Genomic DNA, 25,272 nt, shown 5'->3' with positions numbered 1-25,272 from the left:
CAAATCAGTGAGAGCAAAATACTGCTTGAAAGAAAAGCAAATCGCGGTATGTCTAGCGCCATTGGTTAGCTCATAATACTCTTGGAGTGGCTATCTCAGGCAGGCTCTGAATGCTCTGCTGATATCTGCTTCTTACTGAATCAGCTGCATAATCTGAAACTGACGGGTAGAGTGTAACCTCCCCTCTACAGCAAGGTAGCTGTCATTGGAACATGGAGAGTGAAACATTGGTTACTGTGTCGGTTACTAGCTGTTATGAAAAGACCAGTACTACAAACCAGAACCAGATTAGTTACAATCAAGGAGAAAGGCTAAGACGCAACAGCCATGGGGGATATTTCTCTTTGGTGTAGAACTCTGGCCTGGGCTTGACAGTTGGTGATCAATTGGGTTAAAAGTTGTAGTGAAAACAAAAATAGTTACAGTGGGATATATATATTAGGCATCAGGCTATGCTTAGGCCAGTGTTGATTGTTGATAGGATAGTGCTTGTGGATTCTGCTTTCATTTCCAGTGTGTTCTGTACAGGCAAGAAATCTCTCATTCTTCTAGTTTCGCTGGCATTCATGGAAGTGAAACCCATGTGCTGGGATGAAGTTGTACCCCAACATAGCAGACACTTATGGAGCTGGTTTACATTAACTTTAGAAGTTCTGGAACAGAACAAATTTAGAGCAAATTAAAAAACACCCTGGCATTTGTATTGCTATTCTGTAGGCATCACTAATAAAATAGTGATTTTTAAATTAATTGAAAGCTTCTTAATCCAGCTGCATTTTGTGAGGTGTGCTTAACCAGCCCAATGTTGGGTAATGTCCTCTGTGGATGTGAAGTCTGAGCTCTTCCCCCTTGTCTCCCTTTGCTCATAGGCTTTAAGGCCAGAAGGGACCATTATGATCATCTAGTCTGACTTTCTGCACATTACAGGCCACAGATTCTAACCCATCCACATCTGCAGTAGGGCCTTAACCTCTGGCCGAGTTATTGAAGTCCTCAGATCTTGATTTAAAACCTCAAGTTACAGAGAATCCATCGCTTACTCAAATCATCAAGTGACCTGTGCCCCACACTACAGAGGAAGGTGAAAACCCCCCAGAGTTACTGCCAATTGGACATGGGGCCGGGGGAGAGGGGGCAGGAATTCCTTCTCAATCCCAAATATGGTGATCGGGTAGATCTGAGCATATGGATGAGACCCACCAACCAACCTCCTGGGAAATAATTCTTTGTAATAACTCTGAGCCTTCCCCATCTAGTGTCCATCTCTGGCCACTAAAGATATTCGTTAATAACAGTTGCAGATGGTCCATATGCCGTTGTAGGCTACCTCATTGTACCATCCTCTACATAAATTTATCAAGCTCAGTCTTGAAAGAGGTTAGGTTTTTGCCCTCACCACTCTTCTTGGAAGGCTGTTCCAGAACTTCACTCTTTTTGGTTTCAAGCCTAAACTTGTTGATGGGCAGTGTATATCCCTTTGGTTTTGTGCCATCATTGGGCCTTAAGCACCAGGGAGAGAGAAGAGTTGAGTTTATCCCTCTGATAGCAATTATATCTCCCCTCTGCCTTCGTTTTGTTAGGCTAAACCAGCCAGCCTCCTTAAGTCTCCTCTTATAAAGTTGGTTTTACTTTACTCTGATCATCCTAGTAGCCCTTCTCTGCACCTGTTCCAGTTTGAATTCATCTTTCTTATACATAGGAGACCTCACCTGATGCATCCTAGGATTGTGTTAGCATTTTCCATGGCTGCATCACATTGGTGGTTCATAGTCATCCTGTGATCAACCAGTCCATCCAGGTCTTTCTCCTGCTCTTTTGCTTGCAACTGATAAGTCCCCAGCTTGTAGCAAAAACTCCTGTTGTTAATCCCTAAATGTGTGATCTTGCACTCTCCACTATTAAATTTCATCCCATTTCTATTATTTCAGCTTCCAGGTTGTCCAAACCTTGTATGATATTCCGGTCTTCCTCCATCTTGGCAATACCTCCAACTTTGTATCATCTGCAAAATTTATTAGTACACTCTCTCTTTTTGTGTCAAGGTCATTAATGAAAATGTTAAATAAGGTTGGTCTCAAGACTGATCCTTGAAGTGTTCCACTTGTACTTTCTCTCCAGCCCAATAGTTCACTTTTCAGTATGACCTGTTGTAGTTTCCCCTTTAACCAGTTTCTTACCCACTTTTTGATTCTTGTATTAATCCTCATCTTTTCCAATTTAACTAAGAATTACCAACATGGAACTGTATCAGATACTTTACTGAAATCCAGTTAGTTTAGATCGACTGCTTTTCCTTTGCCAAGATTAAAAGTCCTATCTCAAAGAAAGAGATTAGGTTGGGTCTGGCACAATCTACTTTTTTGTAAAACCATGTTGTATTTTATACAAATTACAATTTATCTCTGTCTTTAATTATGCTCTCTTTCAGAATTTGTCCTAACATTCTGCCTACAACTGAGGTCAAACTACTGGGCTTGTAGTTTCCCAGATCACTTCCCCCACTTTCTTAAATATAGGTACAGTAGTTGCAATTCTCTAGTCATAATGTATGAATCCTGAGTTTATGGATTCGTTAAAAATCTTTGCTACTGGGTTTTCAATTTCATGTGCCAGTTCCTTTAATATTCTTGGATGGAGATTATCCTGGCCTCCCGATTTGGTCCCATTAAGCAGTCTGAGTTTGGCTTCCACCTCATATGTGGTAATTTCTACTTCCATTTCCTTGTGCCCGTTAGCCACCTGGCCACTCCCCCCAAGATCCCCATTAGATTTATTGAAAACTGAGGCAAAGTATTCATTTAGGTGTTGGACCATACCTAGAGTATCTTTAATCTTTTTGCTGGATTCCCCCTTCTTTTGTTGTTTTCTTTTTATTTATATGGCTAAAGAACCTTTTATAGTTGGTTTTAATTTCCTTTGCAAGATCCAGCTCTGCTTGGCTTTTGGCAGTTCCCACTTTATCCCTACGCTTCCAGACCTCCAGGAGGTAGCTTTCCTTGCTAATCCATCCCTTCTTGCATGCCTTGTAGGCTTTCTGCTTTCTCTTAGTAACCTGTTTGAGATGTTTGGTCTGCTTCCCTTCCCTATGAGTTTTTTTTCCCCCCTTGCTTGGGTTGCAAGTTGCAGGTGGTCTCTGTATCTTTGACTTAAAATAGTTCCAAGCCTCCTTCATGTTTGCTGTTGTATGCATCAGCTCTGGTCAGAGGGGCGAGTGTACAGATATTTTGGCTCCAAAAGCAGTGGAGACTTTCATGTTAGGAGCATTTTATGCAAATAAATTAATAGCATTTTCTACCCAGTATTTTTGGTTGATCTAGAGAGCTCTTGTTGGTTCTTATGCAGAGCATCTTTTTCTCCATTTCCTGAAGGAGCTATCAGACTTTCCAAAAACAATTTGTGTTGGTGCCCAGTATCCTATTTCAGAAAGAAATTAAAGACCTAAATGTATATCAGTCGTTCTTTGTATGCTGCTCAGCAGCATTAGGAGTGCATGCACCATTCCCATGAATGTGGGATTTTTCCACCTAGGTGAGCAGTAAACTGCAGGAGTGTATAGGGGGATCTATGATCTTCAGGAATTTAGAACCAGATTTACAGTCCTGCAAACTTAGCCTTTTTTTTTTTTTTGAGGGTTTATTGGTTGCCTGAAACCTGGCAAATAATTGGTCTCAAGTTTTGTGGGAAAATTGATTCTTTTTCATAAATTAAAATAAGTAAAACATTCCCCTGTGTAAGAAACTCTGGTGTGTGTTACTTTTAATAGACAAGTTTACTTATGTAGCTTAATACATTGATACCAACAGTTACAAGATTGAAAGGGGCAATATTTGCGTGAAATGACTCTGCATTAACTGGACCAATGTGTAGATGCATCTGCCTCTTTTCACTGTGTTACAGAACTGGTCCACCTGCTCCAGTAAAGATTTTGAACTCTACATTGGGTTTTGTGGCCTTAAATTATAATTAAAGCAAAGAAAAGTTAAATATGAAAAAATGAATTAAAATAACATTGAAGGGCCAGCTTAAATTCACCACTGCGGGAAATTCATAATTAATGTTTAAAGATCCCAGCTGAGATTGGGACCTCATTGTGCTGGACACTGCACGGGCAAAGATTAAGAGACAGTCCCTGCCCTAAAGGTTGCAGAGTCTCTAACTAAACCAAACATGGTGTAGGGGGAGTGGCAGAACTCATCAGCAGAATGACAGGTGGCAAACGGCATGGTAATGCCACAATATCTTTTAAACTCTTTTGAGGGAAGATTTTAAGCCAAACAGAAAAGGAGGGAGAAGAGCACTGAAGACAGAGAGGCAAATGGTGTAAGGGAGAGGGATGGGAAGGGAGGAGGCTAGAGTGAGGCAGAGGTGAACTGACCATGGGAGGGGAAGCAAACAGCCAATCAGCAGAGGGAAGAGACTGCCCAGTAAAGCTGTGAAACAGTCTGATAACATCAGAAGTCCCTGCTGCAGCCACTATCATGTCAGCCTGGGCTGTCCTAGGCATACACATAGAAATTTGGGGCACCACTGGGTCTTAGTGTCCACGCCCCAATCTCTTCCTATTCCTGTTCTGACCCTTCCTGCAGGCTCCCACAGCTGGCTGCTGCTCCCTCGTGACTCTTACTCCAGAGGGGATCTAGTAACTTAAAAGTGAAAAAGCCTGCCAGACTTATTAGCACAACATCAAAACTGTTAAAGAGCCATTCAATTGGTAATGAGGCCATTAACAGGCATTTGCCAACCCCTAAGTATATACTGTCACTTTGAGAATTTACTGACAAAAACAGTTGTGCATCACTGTAGTAAGATCAAGTGTTTACTCAGAACATGTTAGTCTACAGGACCTTAGTTTAAAATTTATTTTAAAAATATTTCATTAGTGAGTTGGTGTAACAATGTTACCTCTGGCAGGACACAACTGAGAGTATCAATTCAGGACAAATTGCTTAGAGCAGGGCAGTCACAGCCCCAGGCTGGTGATTCTCCACCTCTAAGGCAAACCAAACCAGCCAGAGAGGACTTTGGTCTCACCCCACTGGTTAACCTTAAATCATACAAGCAATTCCTTTAGACACTCCAGTTTCCCAGTATCACCGCCAGTGCCACTCATTAAGGGGATGAATGATTATGAAAACCAATACCCTAGTAAAAGAAGAAGGATTCTTCCGATCCCAAAGGGCCAAGCTCCAGACCCAGGTCAATATACCAGTCAGATCTTACCCACAAATCACACTGTTGCCAATCCTTTAGAATCTAAAATCAAAAAGTTTATTCATAAAAAGAAAAATAGATGAGAGCTAGAATTGGTTAAATGAAATCAATTACATACAATAATGACAAAGTCCTTGGTTCAGGCTTGTAGCACTGATGGAATAAATCAAGTCTCTGGAGTACATCCACAGTTGGGATGGGTCATTCAGTCCTTTGTTCAGAGCTTCATTTTCTAGCAAGTTTCCTTCAGAAGTAAGAAGCAGAACTGAAGACAAGATAGAGGAGATGCAGCAGCCTTTTATAGTCTCTTGCCATGTGGTGTTTGCTTTCTTTGGTCCAAAACAAGCTATCCAGCACATGGCATGGAAAAAAATCATAATTTGTCCATAGGCATGTCCCTGCATGCCTTACTGAGACACCTTATTTGACCCCCTTAATACAAGATTTGGTGCCACTACAGGACTTTGGTTGCAACAATGATCTATGCAGTCCCACTTCATGTCAATAATGTCACAGTTGGTGAAGATTATAAAATCACATTTCTAAAAAATCCTTGCATAGATTTTTTTAGATGCACAATCATCTTTAGCCTTAAATGCTTGGATCTTCAAACATACATTTTTGTTTTAAATAAATCCTTCAAAAGACCATCCTTCTCTAAAATACATGTTTGTGTTTAAAAAAAAAAAAAATTTGTTTCCAAAGTCTTCCTGTCCTTTGTCCATCCCTTTCTCCCTTCACCTCCCCCCCTACTCCTGTTGAAGAGAGGGTTTAAAGGGACCAACACCCCTTTCTTTCCAGATAGCTGGATAAAGCGTTTCCCTTTCTTTACTTCTGCTTATCTGATGAACTAGTTTTAAGAGAACCCTCCAGCAAAAGGGTGGAGACTGAGCTAGTACCTAGTAAGATATAAAATCCTTTGTTATGCCTAAAATCTTTGGAAACATATTTTCTAAAGTTGGTAAAACTTCATAAACATCTATTATTATGGAGATCACACAAAGTAAATTAGTGTTCCCTTTTTCTAAAAGCAATGAACATTGTTAAGAACAGACTAATCAGTCACAGAGGTTTAATTTAAAATAATGTCTTTGTTTCAGTGAGTTAAATATGTAGTAATCTGGAATGATTACTTTATAAAGGCTTAAGAATACATTTAAAATATAAAATCAGCTCAGAAATACTGATGAAGAAAACGTAAAACAGAGAAGAACTGTGTCATGTATTCCATAATATTTAATGTTGTATTCAGCAAGACAGCTGACTCACCCTTACTACAAAGTTTTTGTAAATAAATCTGACAAACTTCAGGGTATATCAAAAAACCTGTGACTGACATTTTTAATTCCAAAATTTAGTGCTTTTAATTAGGTACCTTCTGCATAGCCAGTCTTCACCTTCTGGCATGCAGTGGAAAACATGCCCCATTTTCTTTAGAAAGAAATTGCAGAAGAGTTTTTCTAATAGATAGTGAAGGTGAGTAAGTGACAGAGATGATGAAACAACTTGAAAAACTAAATTGCACTGTGTCACCAGATCAGGATGGTTCTGAAAGAGGCTTAATTAAAAGAAACCATCCTCCAGTTGACCTGCTGGATTAACTGAATTGTGATTGTCTAGCCTGACCGTGTGTATAACAAAGGCCATAAAACTTCCCCCCCAAAAATTCATAATGTGTATCTTTTAGAAAAACATCCAACCTTAATTTAAAAATTGCCAGTGATGGAGAATCCACCGGGACCATTGGTAAATTGTTCTGATGGTTAATTATGCTGACTGTTGAAAAATATATGCCTTATTTGCTGTCTGAAGTTGTCTAACTTTAATTTCTAGTCATTGGATTATCTTTCTCTGCTAGATTGAAGAGTCCATTATTAAATATTTGTTCCCCATGTAGGTATTTACAGGCTGTGATCAAGTCACTCCTTAACATTCTTTTTGTTAAGCTAAATAGATTGAGTTCCTGGAGTCTATTACTGTAAGGCATATTTCCTAATCCGTTAATCTTTCTCATGGTTCTTATCTGAACCCCCTTCAGTTTATCAGTATCCCTCTTTCTGTGAGTACCAGAACTGGACACAGTATTCCAGCAGCAGTCACATCAGCGCCAAGAATAGAGATAAAATAACCATTCTGCTCCTACTCGAGATTTTCCTGTTTATGTATCCATGGGTTGTATGACCCCAGGGGTCTCAAACTCAATTTACCTTAGGGCTAGTGCCAGTCCTCAAATCCTCCCAGAGGACCAATAATGTCACTGAAGATTGTGTTCATGCCACCTCCCAGCCTGTTTTCCACCCTTTTCCCTCACTCCCTTGGCCTCATGCTGCCCTGGCTGACTCTGCCTGGCGATTAGTGACACTGCCTCCATGGCTGACCTTGCCCAGCGACTTGTGATGGTATCTCTGTCCCTCTCCCCCAGCCAATGGGAGTTGTGGGGGGGCGGCTCCTGCAGCTGACAGTCGGCAGCATGGCTGAATTGTTCTCTCCTCCGCGGCTCCACCAGCAACAGCAGGGATAGGGAACTGCTTGCAGGGAGCCGAGCTGCCTTAGTTGAATAACATCAGGAGCATCAGGATGGAGCAATGTTGTGAATCTCTCCTGCCTGCTCCCCTCCTGCCCCCTCGGGCCACGAGGGCCGGATGAAAGAACTTTTAAAAAAGTTTCTGTGGGCCACAGTGGGGAGGTTCTCTGGCTACAGATGGCCTGCAGGCCAGGACTTTGAGACCCCTGTATTAGCCGCTTTAGCCTTAGAATTATACTAGGAGCATATGTTCTTCAAGTGGTTGCTCATGTGCATTCCAATAAGTGTGTGCTTGTGCTCCGTGCAATCATTGGAAGGTTTTTCCCCTAGCATTACCTGTTGGGTCAGCTGTGGTGACCCCTGCAGTGGCGCCTTTATAGCAGTGTCTATAGGTCCCTGCTGACCCGCAGCCTGCTAGGTTCCTTCTTACCGCCAATGACGGTCATTGGAGCAGCTCAGTCTCTTGCATTCGCAAGTGCCTATCTAGTGGTCCCCTTTTCTTAGTTGTTACTTCATTATATAGTGGTTTGTAGTTGGACTTACTCTGTGGGGCGTCCGCCCTGCTCTAGCTTCCCCAGGCACCGTGGCATGCCTTGGTCTCAGGGGTTTAAGGCATGTGAGAAGTGTGCGAAACCTATGCTCACAGGCGATCCGCATTTTGCCTGCCTCAGGTGCCTTGCAGAAGGCCATCAGACAGATAAGTGCCCAATTTTCAGGAGTTTCAAATCCAGGACTAAGAGCAAGACTATCATTTGAAGCTCCTCCTGATGAAGTCGGCCTTCCATCCACAACTGGCACCAGAAGCGGCACCAGAATATTGGTAATATCAGAAGCCAAGGCCTATGGCCCCACACAGAACTATCGCTGCATATCAACATGAGGGAACTGAGGTTGCTTCGTCTGGCATGCCAAGTGTTTTAGGCCCACCTGCAGGGTGCACGTGTCACTGCTGACGGATGACACTGCAGCGATGTTCTATATAAACAACAGGGTGGTGCTCACTCCTCTCCCCTGTGCCAGGAAGCCTCTGAGCTGTGGGATTTTTGTATCGCCCACTCAATAGAGGCATCCCATCTTCCAGGAGCGCAAAATGAATTAGCCGATCGCCTCAACCATTCATTTCATGGTCATGAATGGTCCCTCAGGCTCTCCCCACATAGACCTGTTCGCGACGCAGAGCAACAGGAAGTGAGAGCAGTTCTGTTCTTTCCTGAACCACAGCCCAGGCTCCATTGTAGACACCTTTCACTTTTCAAGGATAAGTCACCTGCTGTATGCGTTCCCGCCCTTCTCTCTCATACACAAGGTCCTCCTCAAGACTCGCCGGAACGGGGCTTCCTTGATCCTCATAGTGCCAGTGTGGCCCCACCAGCAGTGGTTCACCATATTGATGAACCTCTCAGTGGACAGGCCAGCGGCGCTTCCTGTATGCCTGATCACACAGGACCACGGCCATCTGCAACACTCAAACCTGGAGTCCCTCCACCTCATGGCATGGAAACTCTATGGCTGAACTCTCTTGAGCGTCAGTGTTCGGACCCAGTGAGGGAGGTCCCGCTGGGAAGTAGGAAACCCTCCACTCATGCAACGTACCTGGCAAAGTGGAAGCGTTTTTCCATCTAGTCTTGACAAAGGGGAACTGAACCGCAGCTAGCGTCAATTCCTCTTGTTTTGGACTACCTGTTATACCTTAAGCAGCAGGAGTTAGCAATATCTTTTCTCAGGATACACCTTGCTTCCATTTCGACTTTTCACCAGGGGGGCAGCGGGTGGGTCAGTGTTCGGTAATCCCATGGTGGGCAGGTTTATCAAGGACTTAAACAGACTTTATCCTCAAGTATTACGGCCTGTTTCCCAGTGGGATGGTAACCTAGTCCTGTTTGCACTCATGGGGCCCCCTTTCAAGCCTATGGCAACCTGCCTTCTGTCCTACCTCTCCTAGAGGGTGGCCTTTCTGGTGGTCATAACCTTGGCCAGAAGGCTATCCGAGCTCAGAGCGCTGACTTCTGAGCCCCCCAGATGGTATTTTATAAAGACAAGGTGCAGCTATGCCCCCACCCTGCATTTCTGCCAAAGGTAGTCTCTCAGTTTCATGTGAACCAAGACACATTTTTACCTGTGGTCTTCCCTAAGCCTCATGCCAGTAACAGAGAGCACATGTTCCAGTCTCTGGATGTTAGGCGTGCCCTAGCATTCTACATTGAGCAACAAAGCCATTTCATAAGTCACTTCTGCTCTTTATTGCAATCGCAGAAAGGATGAGGGGGCTCGCGATCTCGTCCAAGTGCATTTCATCATGGATCGCGTCCTGTATCAGGACTTGCTATGACCTGGCAAAACTTTCAGTCCTTCCACTTACAGCGCACTCCACGAGAGCGCAGATGTTGTCAGCAGCGTTCCTGACGCAGGTCCCTATCCAGGACATATGCAAGGCAGCAACATGGTCTTCCATCCAGATCTTCACCTCACACTATGTCATTACTCAGCAGGTGAGGGATGATGCAGCCTTTGGCAGGGCAGGCCTGCACTCAGCAACCAGGTGAACTCCAACCCCTCCCCCAGAGAAACTGCTTGGAAGTCACCTACAGGAATGCCCATGAGCAATCACTCAAAGAACTAAAAACGGTTACCTACCTCTCATAACTACTGTTCGTTAAGATGTGTTGCACATGTCCATTCCAGTTCCTGCCTGCCTCCCCTCTGTCGGAGTGTTCTGGCAAGAAGGAACTGAGCAAGAGGCAGGTCGGCAGGGACCTATATACACTGCCATGAAGGCGCCACTCCAGGGGTCTCCACAGCCGACTCAACGGATACCGCTAGGGGAAAAACCTTCAGACGATTGTGCACACGGTGTGCGCACACACCTATTGGAATGGACATGAGCAACACATCTCGAAGAACAACAGTTACGGGAGGTAGGTGATTGTTTTTAAAGATGATTATCATGACCCCCAAATCTGTTTGAGTCATTACTTCCAAGGATAGAGTCCCCATCCTGTAAGTATGGCCCATGGTCTTTGTTCCTATATGTTTACATTCACATTTTGCCATATTAAAATGCATGTTGTTTGCTTGCACCCAGCTTACCAAGTGATCTAGATTGTACAGTATTAGTGACCTGTCCTCTTCATTATTTACCACTCTCCCAATTTTTGTGTCATCGGCAAACTTTGTAAGTGATGATTTTATGGAATTATGGAGCTGGTCATCAAGGAATCAGAGAGATAGGAAGTTAGAGAGGAGGTCTGCCAGTTTGTAACCACTAGTGAAAATGATCTTGAATGTTTGTGGATCAGAGTTCCAACAGATAAAACACATCATGGGGTATTAGTTGCAGGGCTGGCTCTAGATTTTTTGCCGCCCAAGCAAAAAAAATGTTTGGCTGCCCGGCCCTAGGCTCCCCCACACACTCCCCAGCTGCCGCAGCCCTGGTCTCTCTCCCCTGCACCCCTGCCACCCCAGCCCTGGGCTCTCTTCCCACCCCCGCACCCTCCTTTCACCCCAGCTCTGGGTCACTGGTAACTTGCTCTCAGGGCGGGTCATTCAGCAGGAATTTTAGATGTGCACAGAACACAGACAGGATTGGTTCCCATATGGTTACAGAACTGCAGTAAAGTGGAACAATTTTCAGCTTGTGTGATTGGAGGATATCTGGATGCATATTATAAGACTGTCCTCCATAAATGAGGAAAAGCTGAGGTGCCTTTATTATTCTTTTGTTCCACTCTTTCTTTCAATGGGGAATTTGCCAGTGCAATATCACTGTCTTCCTTTTAAACAAATAAAACAAACAAACAAAAAAAGTCAATGTCTGTTGAAAATAGCAATTCCAGTCCTAAAACCACTGGGAAGCATTTCTTGCTCAATTTTATCCTACTTTTTCTACAGCAAATTACAGTGGATCAGTATATTTGATTTGGGAGAAATGCAGTAACAGCTGCCCAAATTGCGCTTGAGCACTCCTGAATTTTGAGGTGTTCAAATCTGGAAGGCAAGTGCTAGATTCCCTTTCTGAATATTAGCTAAATCTGGAAAGGAAAAGTAAATTTCTGCTTTCATGGCTTAGAAGTGGAAATCCTCCTACGTGCCTAGTACTGTATCTAAAGCTGCTAAAGTCCCCATGGAGAGCCTCCCATCCCTTACTTTTCATTTTAAACTCTAGTGGGTTCCACATACCTCCCTTGCTAGGTTTCAGATAGAGAGGGGCACTGTCCATTTAGTCCACACAATTCCTCCTTTGGGGGCTGCAAGGTGAGGTTACACCAGTATACCTAATCCAGTCTGGGGATGTCTTCTGAAGGGGGTATCTGGGCCAAAGCCTTCTACTCCTTGGGCACACTTGTTCCCCATTCACAGTGCCACCCCGCTCTAGCACTGAGCTCTCTATTCACAGCAAGCTGCAGTATGAGGTTCAGCTGCCATACTCCCTTTTCTGTTTATGGCGGCCAATGGCATGCTGGGAAATGTAGTTCTTTCCCTGCTCCAGGGCTGGCTCTAGAGGCAGGGAGCTAACCAAGGAACTACAGCTCCCAGGGCCCCTGTTGGTTCTCAGCTCCCAGGCTTGATACCTGTGGACTGCTGCCCCTGCAAGTGGGCTGCCCCAAGCACCTACTTGCTTTGCTGGTGCCTAGAGCCACCCCTGATTGATTGGTGTCTGCCACAAACCCGTAAATCACACTAGGGAACAGAATGGTGCTCTCCTTATCAATCTTTCCAGATTTAATGCATCCAAGGGTGCTGAGGGAGTAGGCTGATGTGATTCCAGAGCCAATCTTTGAAAATTGGTGGCAATCGGAGGAGGTCCCAGATGATTGGAAAAAGGCAAATATAGCTCCCATATTTAAAAAAGGGAAGAAAGAGAACCCGGGGAACTACAGACTAGTCAGCCTTACTTCAGTCCCTGGCAAAATCATGGAGCAGGTCCTCAAGGAATCCATTTTGAAGCACTTAGAGGAGAGGGCATCCTGTTTATCCTTTTAACAACTTGTACAACATTAGCTTTCTTCCAGCAGGGCTTTGGAGCTGTGCAAAAACCTGCAGCTCCACTGCTCCAGTGCTGCTCCGGCCTCCACTCCAAAGCCCTGTCTTCCAGTCTTCTGGAACTTCCCCATCCTCCAGGTTCGATTGAAAATCAATGTTAATGATCCAGCAGGCTCCTCAGACAGCTCTTTTTAAAAAACTCTCTGATGGATGTAATCCGGACCTGCTGATTTAAAAATGTCTAACTTTAGTAGCTGCTGTTCGACATCCTCCTGAGGTACTAGTGGAATGGAAAGAGTGTTATATGATATAACTACATCATCTGTGTTTTTTCCCTATTACAGAACAGAATAATTTTGTGAACACTTCTGTGTTTTCTGCACTATTATTGATACTTTTACCATTTCCATCTAATAATGGACCAATACCATTGTTAGAATTCTTTTTGTTCCTAATATATTTAAAACACTCCTCCTTAATGTCCTTAATTCTGCTGACCATAGATTTCTCCTTTTGTTCCTTTTTTCTCTTATTAATTTTCTGTAATTGTTTGCTTCTGATTTATATTCATTACTGTGAACTTCCCCTTCCTTCCAATTGTTTATATATTTATTTTGTATACCAGCCTTCACTTCCCCTCTAAATCAGTATTTTTAACTAGTACAGCCCGTCTTCCTCAATTGTAGGATTGTGGCTTTTTTTGGGCATCTAGAAAAGTGTTATTAATTCCCAAATATCATTCACATTTTTCTGATTCTTCCTCCCAGCTGATTTGGCTAATAATTGTTTCCAGCTTTATAAAATTGGTTCCTTTTAAAGCATCAAGTATGTGTATCACTGATCTATAGTTTATTCTGCTTCCACATTATAAATGTGATCGACTTATGATCATTTGTTCCTAAGCTACTGTATATTTTTAGTTCTGTGATCAGTTCCTCTTCATCAAGACAAGGTCTAATATAGAATTTCCCCCATGTTGGATGCAACACTTTTTTAATTAGGAAATTCTCATCTACAGTGTTTAGAAAGGCAGGCAGCCCCTGGGCCAGCAGCAGCAGTTTGGGTATGTGGGAGGGAGCTCAGGTCTGGGGCAAGGGGTTGGGCTGCTGGGCGGCGCTTACCTCTGGGGGGGCTCCCTGGCTCCTACCGGCATGTCCCTTGCAGCTCCTAGGCAGAGGGGCAAGGGGGCTCCGAGCGCTGCAGTACGCCGCCCCTGTACCTCCCATTGACTGTGGTTTCTGGCCAATGAGTGCTGCGGAGCTGGTGCTTGTGGCAGTAGCCCCTCTGGCCACCCCTGCATCTAGAAGCTGCAGGGACATTGCAGTCAGAGCCAGGAGCCTGCCAGCCTCACCAGCCTCACACACAAACCGCCCCTAGCACAAGTCCTAGCCTGCGTGCCTTAGGGCTGGGGCAGAGGTAGGTGTGTGGGGCAGCACTTAGATTAGGGGAGGCTCCCTGGCTCCCACTGGCATGTCTCTGCAGCTCCTGGGCAGATGGGCAAAGGTGCTCTGTGCCCTGCCTGCCCCCCACAGCTCCCATTGGCTGCGGTTCCTGGCCGATGAGAGCTGCAGAGCCAGCACTTTTGGTGGGGGCAGTGCTCAGGGCTGCCTTTCCCTCTAGGAGCTGCAGGGACATGCCGGTGGGATCTGGGAGCCTTCCAGCCCCACCCACTCTCCTGCCCTTCCTGCACCAGCACCAGCAGGGGTCCTGGGCTGTATGTTGCCGCCTGCCCTGCCCCGCCCCGCCCCGCCCCACCCTCATGCACCAGCAGGGGTCCTAGGTTTGCATCACCCCCCACACCCCAATAGCTGCACCGTCCACCCTCCCGAGCACCCACAGCCCCCTGCTCCAAGTTTTTAGTTAGGGGTATATAGTTTTAAAAAAAAAACCATGACTAAAACGTAGCCTTAGTTATGAACTGAAAAGCCTCTTCTCTGACTTGACCTCTCTCACCACTTCTTGATGGCCTGCTCCTTTCGGTACTGATGTTTCCTGAACCTGGCTGTCAAGGAACTCCTCAGCTTCCCTTATTCTTAGTAGTGTCTCTACTTGTTCCTCTAATCCAAGAACCTTTTCTTCCAGCACAACCACCAACTTTCATTTCATGCTCAGGAAGCCCCCTCTGGCATCAGGGAGGAAAGAAAACATGGCTAAATCCACTGCAGAACACCATCTTGTTTCATTGTTACATCACTGGTCACCTTGAAATCACACACAAAGCTGAACCTTGCAGGAAAGCCTCTCTAAAATCCTCCAAAAGTCTTTTTGTTAGCTGCCTCTGTTCGTGGCTTTCAAGTTCACTTAGCAAGTGCCTTTTTATACCAAATCTCCCTGCTTAGCTCATCTTTGCTTCCGCCTCATCTCTGCTATGAAGAGATTGACCACTCAGAGACATCAGACAGCAGGGCAGATGGCAGCTCTAAGGGTCAGAGACATGCAGCCCTTTCCAAGGCACCAATCAACAGATCTGTCTCAGAGGCTTACTGTGAGGTCCATGTCCCAGCTATGCAGCGTGTACACACAAGTAAACAAATAACCCATAGACAGACCAAATGCACCACTCACCAAGTCTCACTACCTCCAAGCACAGAGCCCACAGTTGTGCCCTCCAAAATTCACGTTAGCTGCCTCTCTTCGCTTAGAGGAGCATAGACTCATAGGTACAAACCAACAAGTATATAAGACCTGTTTGAAGTCTGAATAAACAAATATAATAACAGCTAGAGGAGAACTGTTGGGTACCCATTTTGCTCTTCCCTTATATCTTACTTAATAATTTTCTCAGACACTGGTGTACATCGGTCCCTTCTATTCTCTGCATATAGTATGTAATATTCTTGTCTCCTGTGGGCTGTAATAGTAGGTATAATTTTAGTTGTTGGGTTTAGTGTGGGTGGTGGTGATGGCCTGTGATATAAGGGTGGTCAGACAAATGATCTGGTGGTCCTTTCTGGCCTTAAACTCCATGACTCTGCAACAGTTCCCAAGAGCATACTGCTAATCACAATATAAGAGGTCAAGTCCTGGCATCTATGGAAACCTGTTTAAGAAAAAGGAAGCAAAGTACAAGAAAAAGTGCCAATTTTTGTCATGAAACAAGAATAATAGTGGGGTGCCCTGTGGATCTGCGCTAGGACTAGAATGCTATATTTATGCTCCAAAAGAGGAGGTGACAGTGAGATGAGAGAACGTATTGACCTAACATTTTTGGTTAGTCAACACTAGAGAGGAGTTCCAGAAGGACCCAGCCAAGTTAACTCAACCCAACTCATGGCTATGCAATGAGAAATGAAGTTCAGTATGGGGAAGTGCTAGGTAACATTCACTGGAAAGAACAGTTCAGGCTCTGTATGCATGCTGCTGGCTTCTGAATTAGTTATGTCTTCAGCAGGTGCCAGGAGCAAATCTCGATATCTGTGCGCAGCTCAGTGCATAGGAGCCACCAAGACAGTGAATATCATGTTAACATTTATCAAGGCAGTGTTAGAAAATACTATGGAAAACATTTTATTGGAGTGACATTTCCCAGGGTACAATCTGGACTGCTGAATCACTATATCCCCATAAATCTCCAACCTGGGGTGCCTTTTACACTGTTGTGACAACAAACCATTCCTGGTCCTGCTCTCACACAGCCTCTGTCATGCAAAATCACTCCCAGCGAATTACATGAATGCTCAAACCAGCCACTCATGAATTTCATACAGGGCGACACCAGCAAACTCCCAGTCCCAGACTTGTCCCCAGAAGTGTGCATCTCGTACTGCCCAGCTCTCTCCTTCTGGACAGTACAAGCTCATAGAAAGTCCATCGTTTCATCAATGGAAAATGATCTGCACCAGTGCTGTTATCTCAAGTGGAGGTTCCCAAACAAATACACACTGTTTTAGATAAAACAATAAAAGTTTATTAACTACAGAAGGATAGGTTTGAAATGATTGCAAGTAAAGAGGCATAAAAGTCAGAATTGGTTACAAAGAAAATAAAAGGTAAAATGCAAACTGATATCTAATTTAACAAGCAAAGTGAATTGAAAAGCAAAAGGTTTTCTCACCACAAGCTTACAGATGGCTGGATTGCTTCAGCCAGGACCTTCCCTGAGTTTAATGATGCTTTCTTTGTCTTTCAAACATTGTTGGTGTCATGAACAAAGATGAAGGGAGAGAGGTGATTTGGGAGCCTGTTTTTCTCATTCTTATACCCTTCTCCCCTCTTGGAGGATCACCCCCAGCTGGGTTCAGGCGACAGTCACTCTGTTTGCACAGAAAACCCCCAACTGTTTCAGTGCCAGTATGTGAAGTTCTCGCTCACACCCTTCTTCCTGCCAAAGAATGGCCATGTAACCAGATGATAGCCCATGATAATCTATTTGATTATTCTGATATCTGGCCGGGACATCAGTGTGTCTTTTGTCTCTGAAAAACTGGTTTGGGCCTGCTTCTCTAACTTTGGAACATGTCTCAGCAATGTTCTACATTAGAATCTTATAACCTTACACACAATGTTGGTACACAGATTTTACCAGAACAATAATGTTCAGCACATTGAGTTTTGAAATGATAACTCACAAGGCATACTTTGTATAAAATTTATCATGCTCTTGTAAAAAGGATAAATATAGGGGTACAATCTGTCACAATGGGCTATTACAGAAACTTAAGGGCAGGTTCTTACCTGGAACATTATGTTCAGTTTTGCTCATCACAAATCAAGCAGAGAAATAATAAATAGAAAAGGTCTACAGAAGAAGAAGACTGATAGATCTATCACAGAACATTCAGTTCAATAAGAGCTGAAAAAAGGCTACCCTTACTTAGTTTTCAAAGTAGGTGGGAAAAAAGAGAAATGCTCACTACTGTAATGAACTCCTAGTTATCCATTCCCAATAATACAAGTATAAAAGGCCATTCAAAATTAAAAAGTGGCAAATTTAAAATTGATGCAGTGGAAGAACTGTCTTGCACAATTAACCTGTAGAGTGCACTGCTGCAATAAACTATTGAAATAAATCACTTCAGGCTTGGCTTGAAAATGTAACGGACACCTACTAGCTGGACAACTATATCTACCAACTAGAAAGTATTTCTGTCTTTCTCTTAATCTAATGCCAGCTAACAGACACCTTAATAAGAAATTAGCAAACAAAATCTCTGTATAGTGAATCATAGAATATCAGGGTTGGAAGGACCTCAGGAGGTCATCTAGTCCAACTCCCCCACTCAAAGCAGGACGAATCCCCAACTAAATCATCCCAGCCAGGGCTTTGTCAAGCCTGACATTAAAAACCTCTAAGGAGGGAGATTCTACCACCTCCCTAGGTAACCCATTCCATTGCTTCACCACCCTCGTAGTGAAAGAGCGTTTCCTAATATCAAACCTAGACCTCCCCCACTGCAACTTGAGACCATTGCTTCTTGTTCTGTCATCTGTTACCACTGAGAACAGTCTAGATCCATCCTCTTCGGAACCCCCTTTCAGGTAGTTGAAAGCAGCTATCAAATCCCCCCCTCAGTCTTCTCTTCTGCAGACTAAATCATCCCAGTTCCCTCAGCCTCTCCTCATAAATCGTGCTCCAGGCCCCCTAATCATTTTTGTTGCCCTCCACTGGACTCTCTCCAATTTTTCCACATCCTCCTTGTAGTGTGGGGCCCAAAACTGTACTCCAGATGAGGCCTCACCAACGCCAAATAGAGGGGAATGATCACGTCCTCGATCTGCTGTCAGTGCTTCTACTGATGTAGCCCAAAATGCTGTTAGCCTTCTTGGCAACAAGGGTACACTGTTGACTCATATCCAGCTTTTCGTCCACTGTAACCACTAGGTCCTTTTCTGCAGAACTGCTTCCTAGCCATTCGGTCCCTAGTCTGTAACAGTGAATGGGATTCTTCCATCCTAAGTGCAGGACTTTAGACTTTGTCCTTGTTGAACCTCATCAGCTTCCTTTTGGCCCAATCCTCTAATTTGTCTAGGTCCCTCTGTATCCTATCCCTACCCTCCAGTGTATCTACCACTCCTCCCAGTTTAGTGTCACCTGCAAACTTGCTGAGAGTGCAGTCCATGCCATCCTCCAGATCATTAGTGAAGAACAAAACCGGCCCCAGGACTGACCCTTGGGGCACTCGGCTTGAAACCAGCTGCCAGCTAAACATGGAGCTCAACTACCCGTTGAGTCTGATGATCTAGCCAGCTTTCTATCCACCTTAGAGTCCATTCATCCAGCCCATACTACTTTAACTTGCTGGCAAGAATACTGTGGGAGACCGTATCAAAAGCTTTGCTAAAGTCAAGAAATAACACATCCACTGCTTTCCCCTCATCCACAGACCTCTGTTATTTCCTCATAGAAGGCAATTAGGTTAGTCAGGCATGACTTGCCCTTGGTGAATCCATGCTGACTGTTACTGATCACTTTCCTCTCTAAGTGCTTCAGAATTGATTCCTTGAGGACCTGCTCCATGATTTTTCCAGAGACTGAGGTGAGGCTGACTGTCCTGTAGTTCCCCGGATCTTCCTCCTTCCCTTTTTTAAAGATGAGCACTACATTATCTTTTTTCCAGTCATCTGGGACCTCCCCCGACCGCCATGAGTTTTCAAAGATAATGGCCAATGGCTCTGCAATCACATCTGCCAACTCCTTTAGCACCCTCGGATGCAGTGCATCTGGCCCCATGGACTTGTGCTCATTCAGTCTTTCTAAATAATCCCGAACCACTTCTTTCTTCATAGAGGGCTGGTCAGCTCCTTCCCATACACTGTGCTGTCTAGTGCAGCAGTCTGGGAACTGACCTTGTTTGTGAAGACAAAGGCAAAAAACCCATTGAGTACATTAGCTTTTTCCACATCCTCTGTCACTAGGTTGCCTCCCTCATTCAGTAAGGGGCCCACACTTTTCTTGTTGCTAACACACCTGAAGAAACCATTCTTGTTACTCTTAACATCTCTTGCTAGCTGCAGCTCCAAGTGTGATTTGGCCTTCCTGATTTCACTCCTGCATGCCTGAGCAATATTTTTATACTCCTCCCTGGTCATTTGTCCAATCTTCCTCTTATAAGCTTCTTTTTTGCTTTTCAGATCAGCAAGGATTTCACCGTTAAGCCGAGCTGGTCGCTCGCCATATTTACTATTCTTTCTACACATCGGGATGTGTTTTTCCTGCAACCTCAATAAGGATTCTTTAAAATACAGCCAGCAACCCTGGACTCCTTTCCTCCTCATGTTATTCTCCCGGGGGATCCTGCCCATCATTTCCCTGAGAGAGTCAAAGTCTGCTTTTCTGAAGTCCAGGGTCCGTATTCTGCTGCTCTCCTTTCTTCCTTGTGTCAGGATCCTTAACTCGACCATCTCATGGTTACTGCCTCCCAGGTTCCCATCCACTTTTGCCTCCCCTACTTATTCTTCCCGGGTTGTGAGCATACAAGTTGATATCTAGATTATTCAGCCATCTAACTGCTGCATTATCGAGTATAGCATGGTCTTGCAGTTAACCTTCCAATCTTCTAGTTGTTTGACTATATGCATTGCTGCCATGCAGTCATTCTTGTAAAGATTGGGCTAAACCAAATTTATGTATTGTAGCAGCCATGATGGCTATTCCAGGAACAGTCCAAGATTTGCGTCCCAGGTTGCAAACGAGTGAGTGTAAATTTGGGCTTCTGAAGTTCACCAGCATGCCTGGATTGAGATTGTTGTTGCTCATGTGCTGGTCCTGTTGTCCCTCTGTTTTCCCATTTGCCTTTTTTCTGTTTCAAGGGGGTGGGGGAATGGATGCAATGAGCTCTGAGTGTTTCTGGCAGCAGGAGGAGTGTTGGGGAGAGCAGGAGACAGCAACCCATGTGTGGATGGTAGTTTTACTCAGCTCAGGAGCTGAGATTTTAATGCTGTACCAGCCCTTACTCTGGAGATTGATTTTTTTTTTATCATGGGGACCCTATATAAGTGGCAGTATCACTTGTCTTCACAGAATTAAGGATCCTGTAACATTCAGATCTGCCTCAGCCATTATTTCAGTGAGTGCTCTATAGATGTTACACTGGGGAGGAAATGAAGCTGGTGTTGTTCAAATTCCTGAGGTTTACAGCAGCTTCCCCTGTCTCTAAAGTGGGATTTTAGCAGCAGATTTGTTAGGTATGGGGATCTGCTGTTCGGGTATTAACAGAGAAGGGCATGATCACTTCTACTTGCTTATGTATTTCAAGGATGCTCTCAGAGTATCAATTCATGCCTTTGATATGTTTAGATTTTATGCTGTGTTTTTGATCAAGCACACCAAGTACAATACTGAAAGGAAGAAAATTAACTTCATATATAGTTTTAAAGGGAAGTGACCAATCTTGGCTGTATGCTTTATGTTTCAGAATGAGTTTCTGTATGTAGAACTGCCCCCTTACCTGGGGCTGTGCTCTCTGAGCGTTCCTGGTAAGAGCTTTGTCTCATCTTTAAACCTACCGCATCCTCCAAGGGTTTGTTGATATGCTCACTTGGTTTGGCTGGGGTATCATCTTGTGGCTGAAACCTGTGAGGTTTTACCAGACCCCTACATCTGCCTAATATCTGGCTTTCCTATATGACTGGAATGAAATCGCTAGTCATGTTGGCAGTAAGGTGGGTACTCATGTCCCATTGCTGTTTCTTGCCCAACCCCAGTGACTTACTGAAACCTTAATTACTTACGAGCCTTCTCCTTAGTGGTTGCACTTTTAGAGTGCCCTGGAATTACCGACAGTCAAACAATTTGTATTTTCAGAGCCTAGCCAAAGTGCTCAGATCTGTCTGCAACAGATTTCAGTTTTCCAGAGTCAGTAAATATCTCTGGGAGGGGGTGGGTATTTGAAGGTTGGTTTCTTCAAGTGGGGAGAAATGGACCAAGAAAGCCGGAGCATCTGGTGTTAAGAGGTTAGTGTTTGGGCATTTGAACATGGGCTGCAGAGGATTAATGGGAGCACGATGAGTAAATTCTAATGGCTATAGAAAGTTCCAGAAAGCTATTGGGAGATATGGTGATATAAAAGGAAACAACTGGGTGGCACTTCAAATAGGAAAAATCAAAGACAACTTCTTGGTGATCATTTGTAAATATCATTCTTTGAAACCCTCATGATAAACTGTTGCTTAAGAATTCAACCTTTTTGCTAACTGAGAAGCAGAGTCAACAATCTGGAAAGTTATTGTTCATCCCAAATCCAGACACTGGAACAACCCTCTCTGAAGTCTGATCAATACTTTTTCTTTTTAGGTGGATTCTGAAGAACCTGTTTTTGAGGCAGTTATAAATTGGGTGAAACACTCAAAAAAGGAACGGGAGGACTCCTTGCCAGAGCTGCTGCAGTACGTGCGCATGCCGCTTCTTACCCCACGCTACATCACAGATGTCATAGACACCGAGGTATAAACAGCACAGTGATCCTGTGATATAGAAAGGTTAAGAGTCAATATTATTATTCCTTTGCATCCCATAGTTCAGCCCCACATATCTCAATAGGACACACTGGGGACTCTTTCCATACTGTTTCCCTTCAGCGATGGCCTATAATTAAGGCTACGTTTTAGTCACGGGTATTTTTAGTAAAAGTCATGGATAGGTCACGGGCAGTAAACCATGGATGTGACCTGTCCATGACTTTTACTATATACCCCTAACTAAAACTTGAGGCAGGGGGCTGTGGGTGATCTGGGAGAGCGGTCTGGGGGTGCTGGAGGGAGTAGGTTGCAGCACACGGCCCAGGACCTGTGCTGGGGAGGGAGGGGCGGGTAGGCCCTCGTTGATGCTGGGTGGGAAGGGTTGGTGGGGCTGGCAGGCTCCCGGCTCTGACTGGCATGTCTCTGCAGTTTCTGGCGGGGGGTGGCCAGGGGGGCTCTGTGCACTGCTCTCAACACAAGCGCTGGCACTGCAGCTCCCATTGGCCAGGAAACACAGCCAATGGGAGCTGCGGGGGCTGTACCTGCGGGCATGGGAAGCGTGCGGAGCCCCCTGGTCCCTCCACCTTGGAGCTGCAGGGACATGCACTCCGCCCTGCACTCCAAGCCCCAGCTCTGAGCCCTCTCCCATGCACTCAAACTTCGGCTGTTGGCCCGGAGGCTGCCCATGTTGTTTCCTGCGGCAAACTACATTAGAATGGTTCACTGGTATAATGAAATTGATCTAAAACTAATATTATTACCCTGATGCCAATCCCCAGCATAGACGTAGTTGAACTAATTTAAATATTGCTTAAATTGTTTTATCTTAGTTTGGTAATTTACTCGGTCTTGTTTGTTCTTCCACAGTTAGGGAGCCCTGCAGTATCTGGCACTGTGCAGGTTTTTGGTCTTTTTTCGTCTGTAGCACTTGCAGCCTTTCTCTGTTGCCAGCAGGTCATCATGCAAGCCAGAGTTTTAATGTCATTTAAATCCAGTGGAACTGGTTCTAACATGATTGTTTCTAGGGAATTTAAAAGAAATCAAACATACAACATATACATGTTTTCTCGCAGCCTTTTATACGGTGCAGTTTGCCGTGCAGAGACCTTGTAGATGAAGCTAAGAAATTCCACTTAAGGCCTGAGCTCCGGAGTCAGATGCAGGGACCCAGGACCAGAGCACGTCTAGGTGAGCAACAAAGGAAAAGACACTCAGGAGGTTCTCTGGGACATTGCCAGGTATTGTATTTAGATGCTTGTCTAGTGCCTTCTGACTGATGATCTCAGTGCTTCACAGATACTAATGAGCTAACTCTCATAACCCTTTGGGAAGCAAGTAATAGTCCCATTGTACAGAGGGTGGAAACAGACAGAGAATGGAAGTGATTTGTCTCAGAAGAAACACTGAATTTGTGACAGAGCTGGGAATAGAGACCAGGTCTCCTTAACTTCCAGTTCTGTGTGTTGCGACAAGACTGTCTTTCCCCTCAAAGTTGTCTATGCTTCTAGATGTGTATGCCAATGTGGTGAGATAGTTTCTTTCTACCCCTTTACCCAGATCATTAAAAACACCAGGAAGGTAGGAAGTGAAGAGATACCTCAGTGTTAAAGAGCAAAAATAAACTCTTTGTCTCTCTTTGACACATGCTTTAGCAAGCGCCCTTCTTGCTTGAAGTTACGATCTCTCTTTCTGACAGGTCTGCAGAGTTGAGCTCAGTTCATTGCAGTGTAGTTAGAGTTCAGTTGCTCTTGGCAGTCCTTTTGCAGGGGAAAAATGCTTTTCATCTCTCTCGAAAACTCCCACCCAGGAACTATTATAATCTAGTCTGACCTCCTGCATAACACAGGCCATAAAATTTCACCCAGTTAACCCTGCAGAAGACAAGAGTGAGTGGGGATTTGATAGCAGCTTTTAACTACCTGAAGGGGGGTTCCAAATAGGATAGAGCTAGGCTGTTCTCAGTGGTGGCAGATGACGGAACAAGGAAGAGTAGGGGAAGTCATAGACTCATAGAATATCAGGGTTGGAAGGCACCCCAGGAGGTCATCTAGTCCTACCCCTTGCTCAAAGCAGGACCAAGTCTAGGTTGGATATTAGAAAAAACAATTTCACTAGGAGGGTAGTGAAGCACTGGAATGAGTTACCTAGGGAGGTATTGGAATCTCCTTTCTTAGAGGTTTTTAAGGTTCGGCTTGACAAAGCCCTGGCTGGGATGATTTAGTTGGGGTTGGTCCTGCCTTGAGCAGGGGATTGGAATAGATGACTTCCTGAGGTCTCTTCCAACTCTAATCTTCTATGATTCTATGACTCAGACCCTCCAGCCCTGCAGTGTCCTGGGATCCTGGGTCTGAGCCCTAGGTTAGCATATTTGCTGTGTGTATGCAAGGGGGGTTTGGCTTGAGCCTTGCCTGAGACCTGGGCTTAAATTGCTGCATAGACATACACTCAGAGAACAGGCAGAAATCAGACAGAAATGGGAGAGAGCTCTGTGGAGCTTTGGGATAAAATACATGCTTCAAAATCATTTGCTTGTTTACATAGTTTTAAGGTGACTGCAAAGGAAGAAATAGTTTGATTTTTTCTCCCCCTTCTCTGTGATGTACAAGGAAGGATTAGGCAGAATATTTAGGATTTTTTCTTTTCAGGGGTTGGCTATCCTTGTTTTACTTGGCACTATTATGGACAACTGGGTAAGTAGTAGGATGATGATGGAATGAGTAGCAAGGAGGTGAAATGGGGCAACTGAGTGGGCGAAGAGATTTTGAAACGATTACACTGTTCTTTGATGTATTTATTTACTTATTTAACTCAAACTCCTGACAAAATAAGTTTCCTTGTTAAAGATCCAACACTGCTCCCCTTTAAGTAGGGGCTCAACAGGCTCCCACTCCACTAGTCTGCGCCTTCAAGAGACCTCCAGAAAAAAACAGAAGAGGAAACATTATATTCTTGATATTTCTAAGCTAAACAGAACAGGCAGGAAAAATCCTTTCAGGCCTTCTTTGTACATGATAAAGAAGCAAAAAGGGCACAGAACTCTTTTCTTTCCTTTATAGGAGAAATATTCAACACAATTAACTTCATGGTCTCCTGAAAATGACTTTATTTGTAATTTAATATTTTCAGAAAATAGTTCTTCCCCCAAATCATCCCCTCTGCCT

General features: G+C 44.4%; 1 protein-coding gene across 3 annotated transcripts in view; it reads left to right on the top strand.

Annotated features, from left to right (window-relative positions):
- KLHL12 (kelch like family member 12) overlaps positions 1–25,272 on the top strand; it is a 76,850-nt gene that overhangs the window by 11,059 nt on the left and 40,519 nt on the right. For all 3 annotated transcript variants that reach the window (XM_030561065.1, XM_030561064.1, XM_030561066.1), the window contains 2 exons: positions 21,948–22,097; positions 23,185–23,299. In XM_030561065.1, coding sequence (XP_030416925.1) covers positions 21,948–22,097; positions 23,185–23,299 — 265 coding nt within the window. The remainder of the gene's footprint in view (positions 1–21,947; positions 22,098–23,184; positions 23,300–25,272) is intronic.

The sequence above is a fragment of the Gopherus evgoodei genome, chromosome 4 (genome assembly GCF_007399415.2).
Source record: "Gopherus evgoodei ecotype Sinaloan lineage chromosome 4, rGopEvg1_v1.p, whole genome shotgun sequence".
NCBI lineage: Eukaryota > Metazoa > Chordata > Testudines > Testudinidae > Gopherus > Gopherus evgoodei.
The sequence above is the reverse complement of the archived record's forward strand: the minus strand, read 5'-3'. Positions and strand labels throughout refer to the sequence as shown.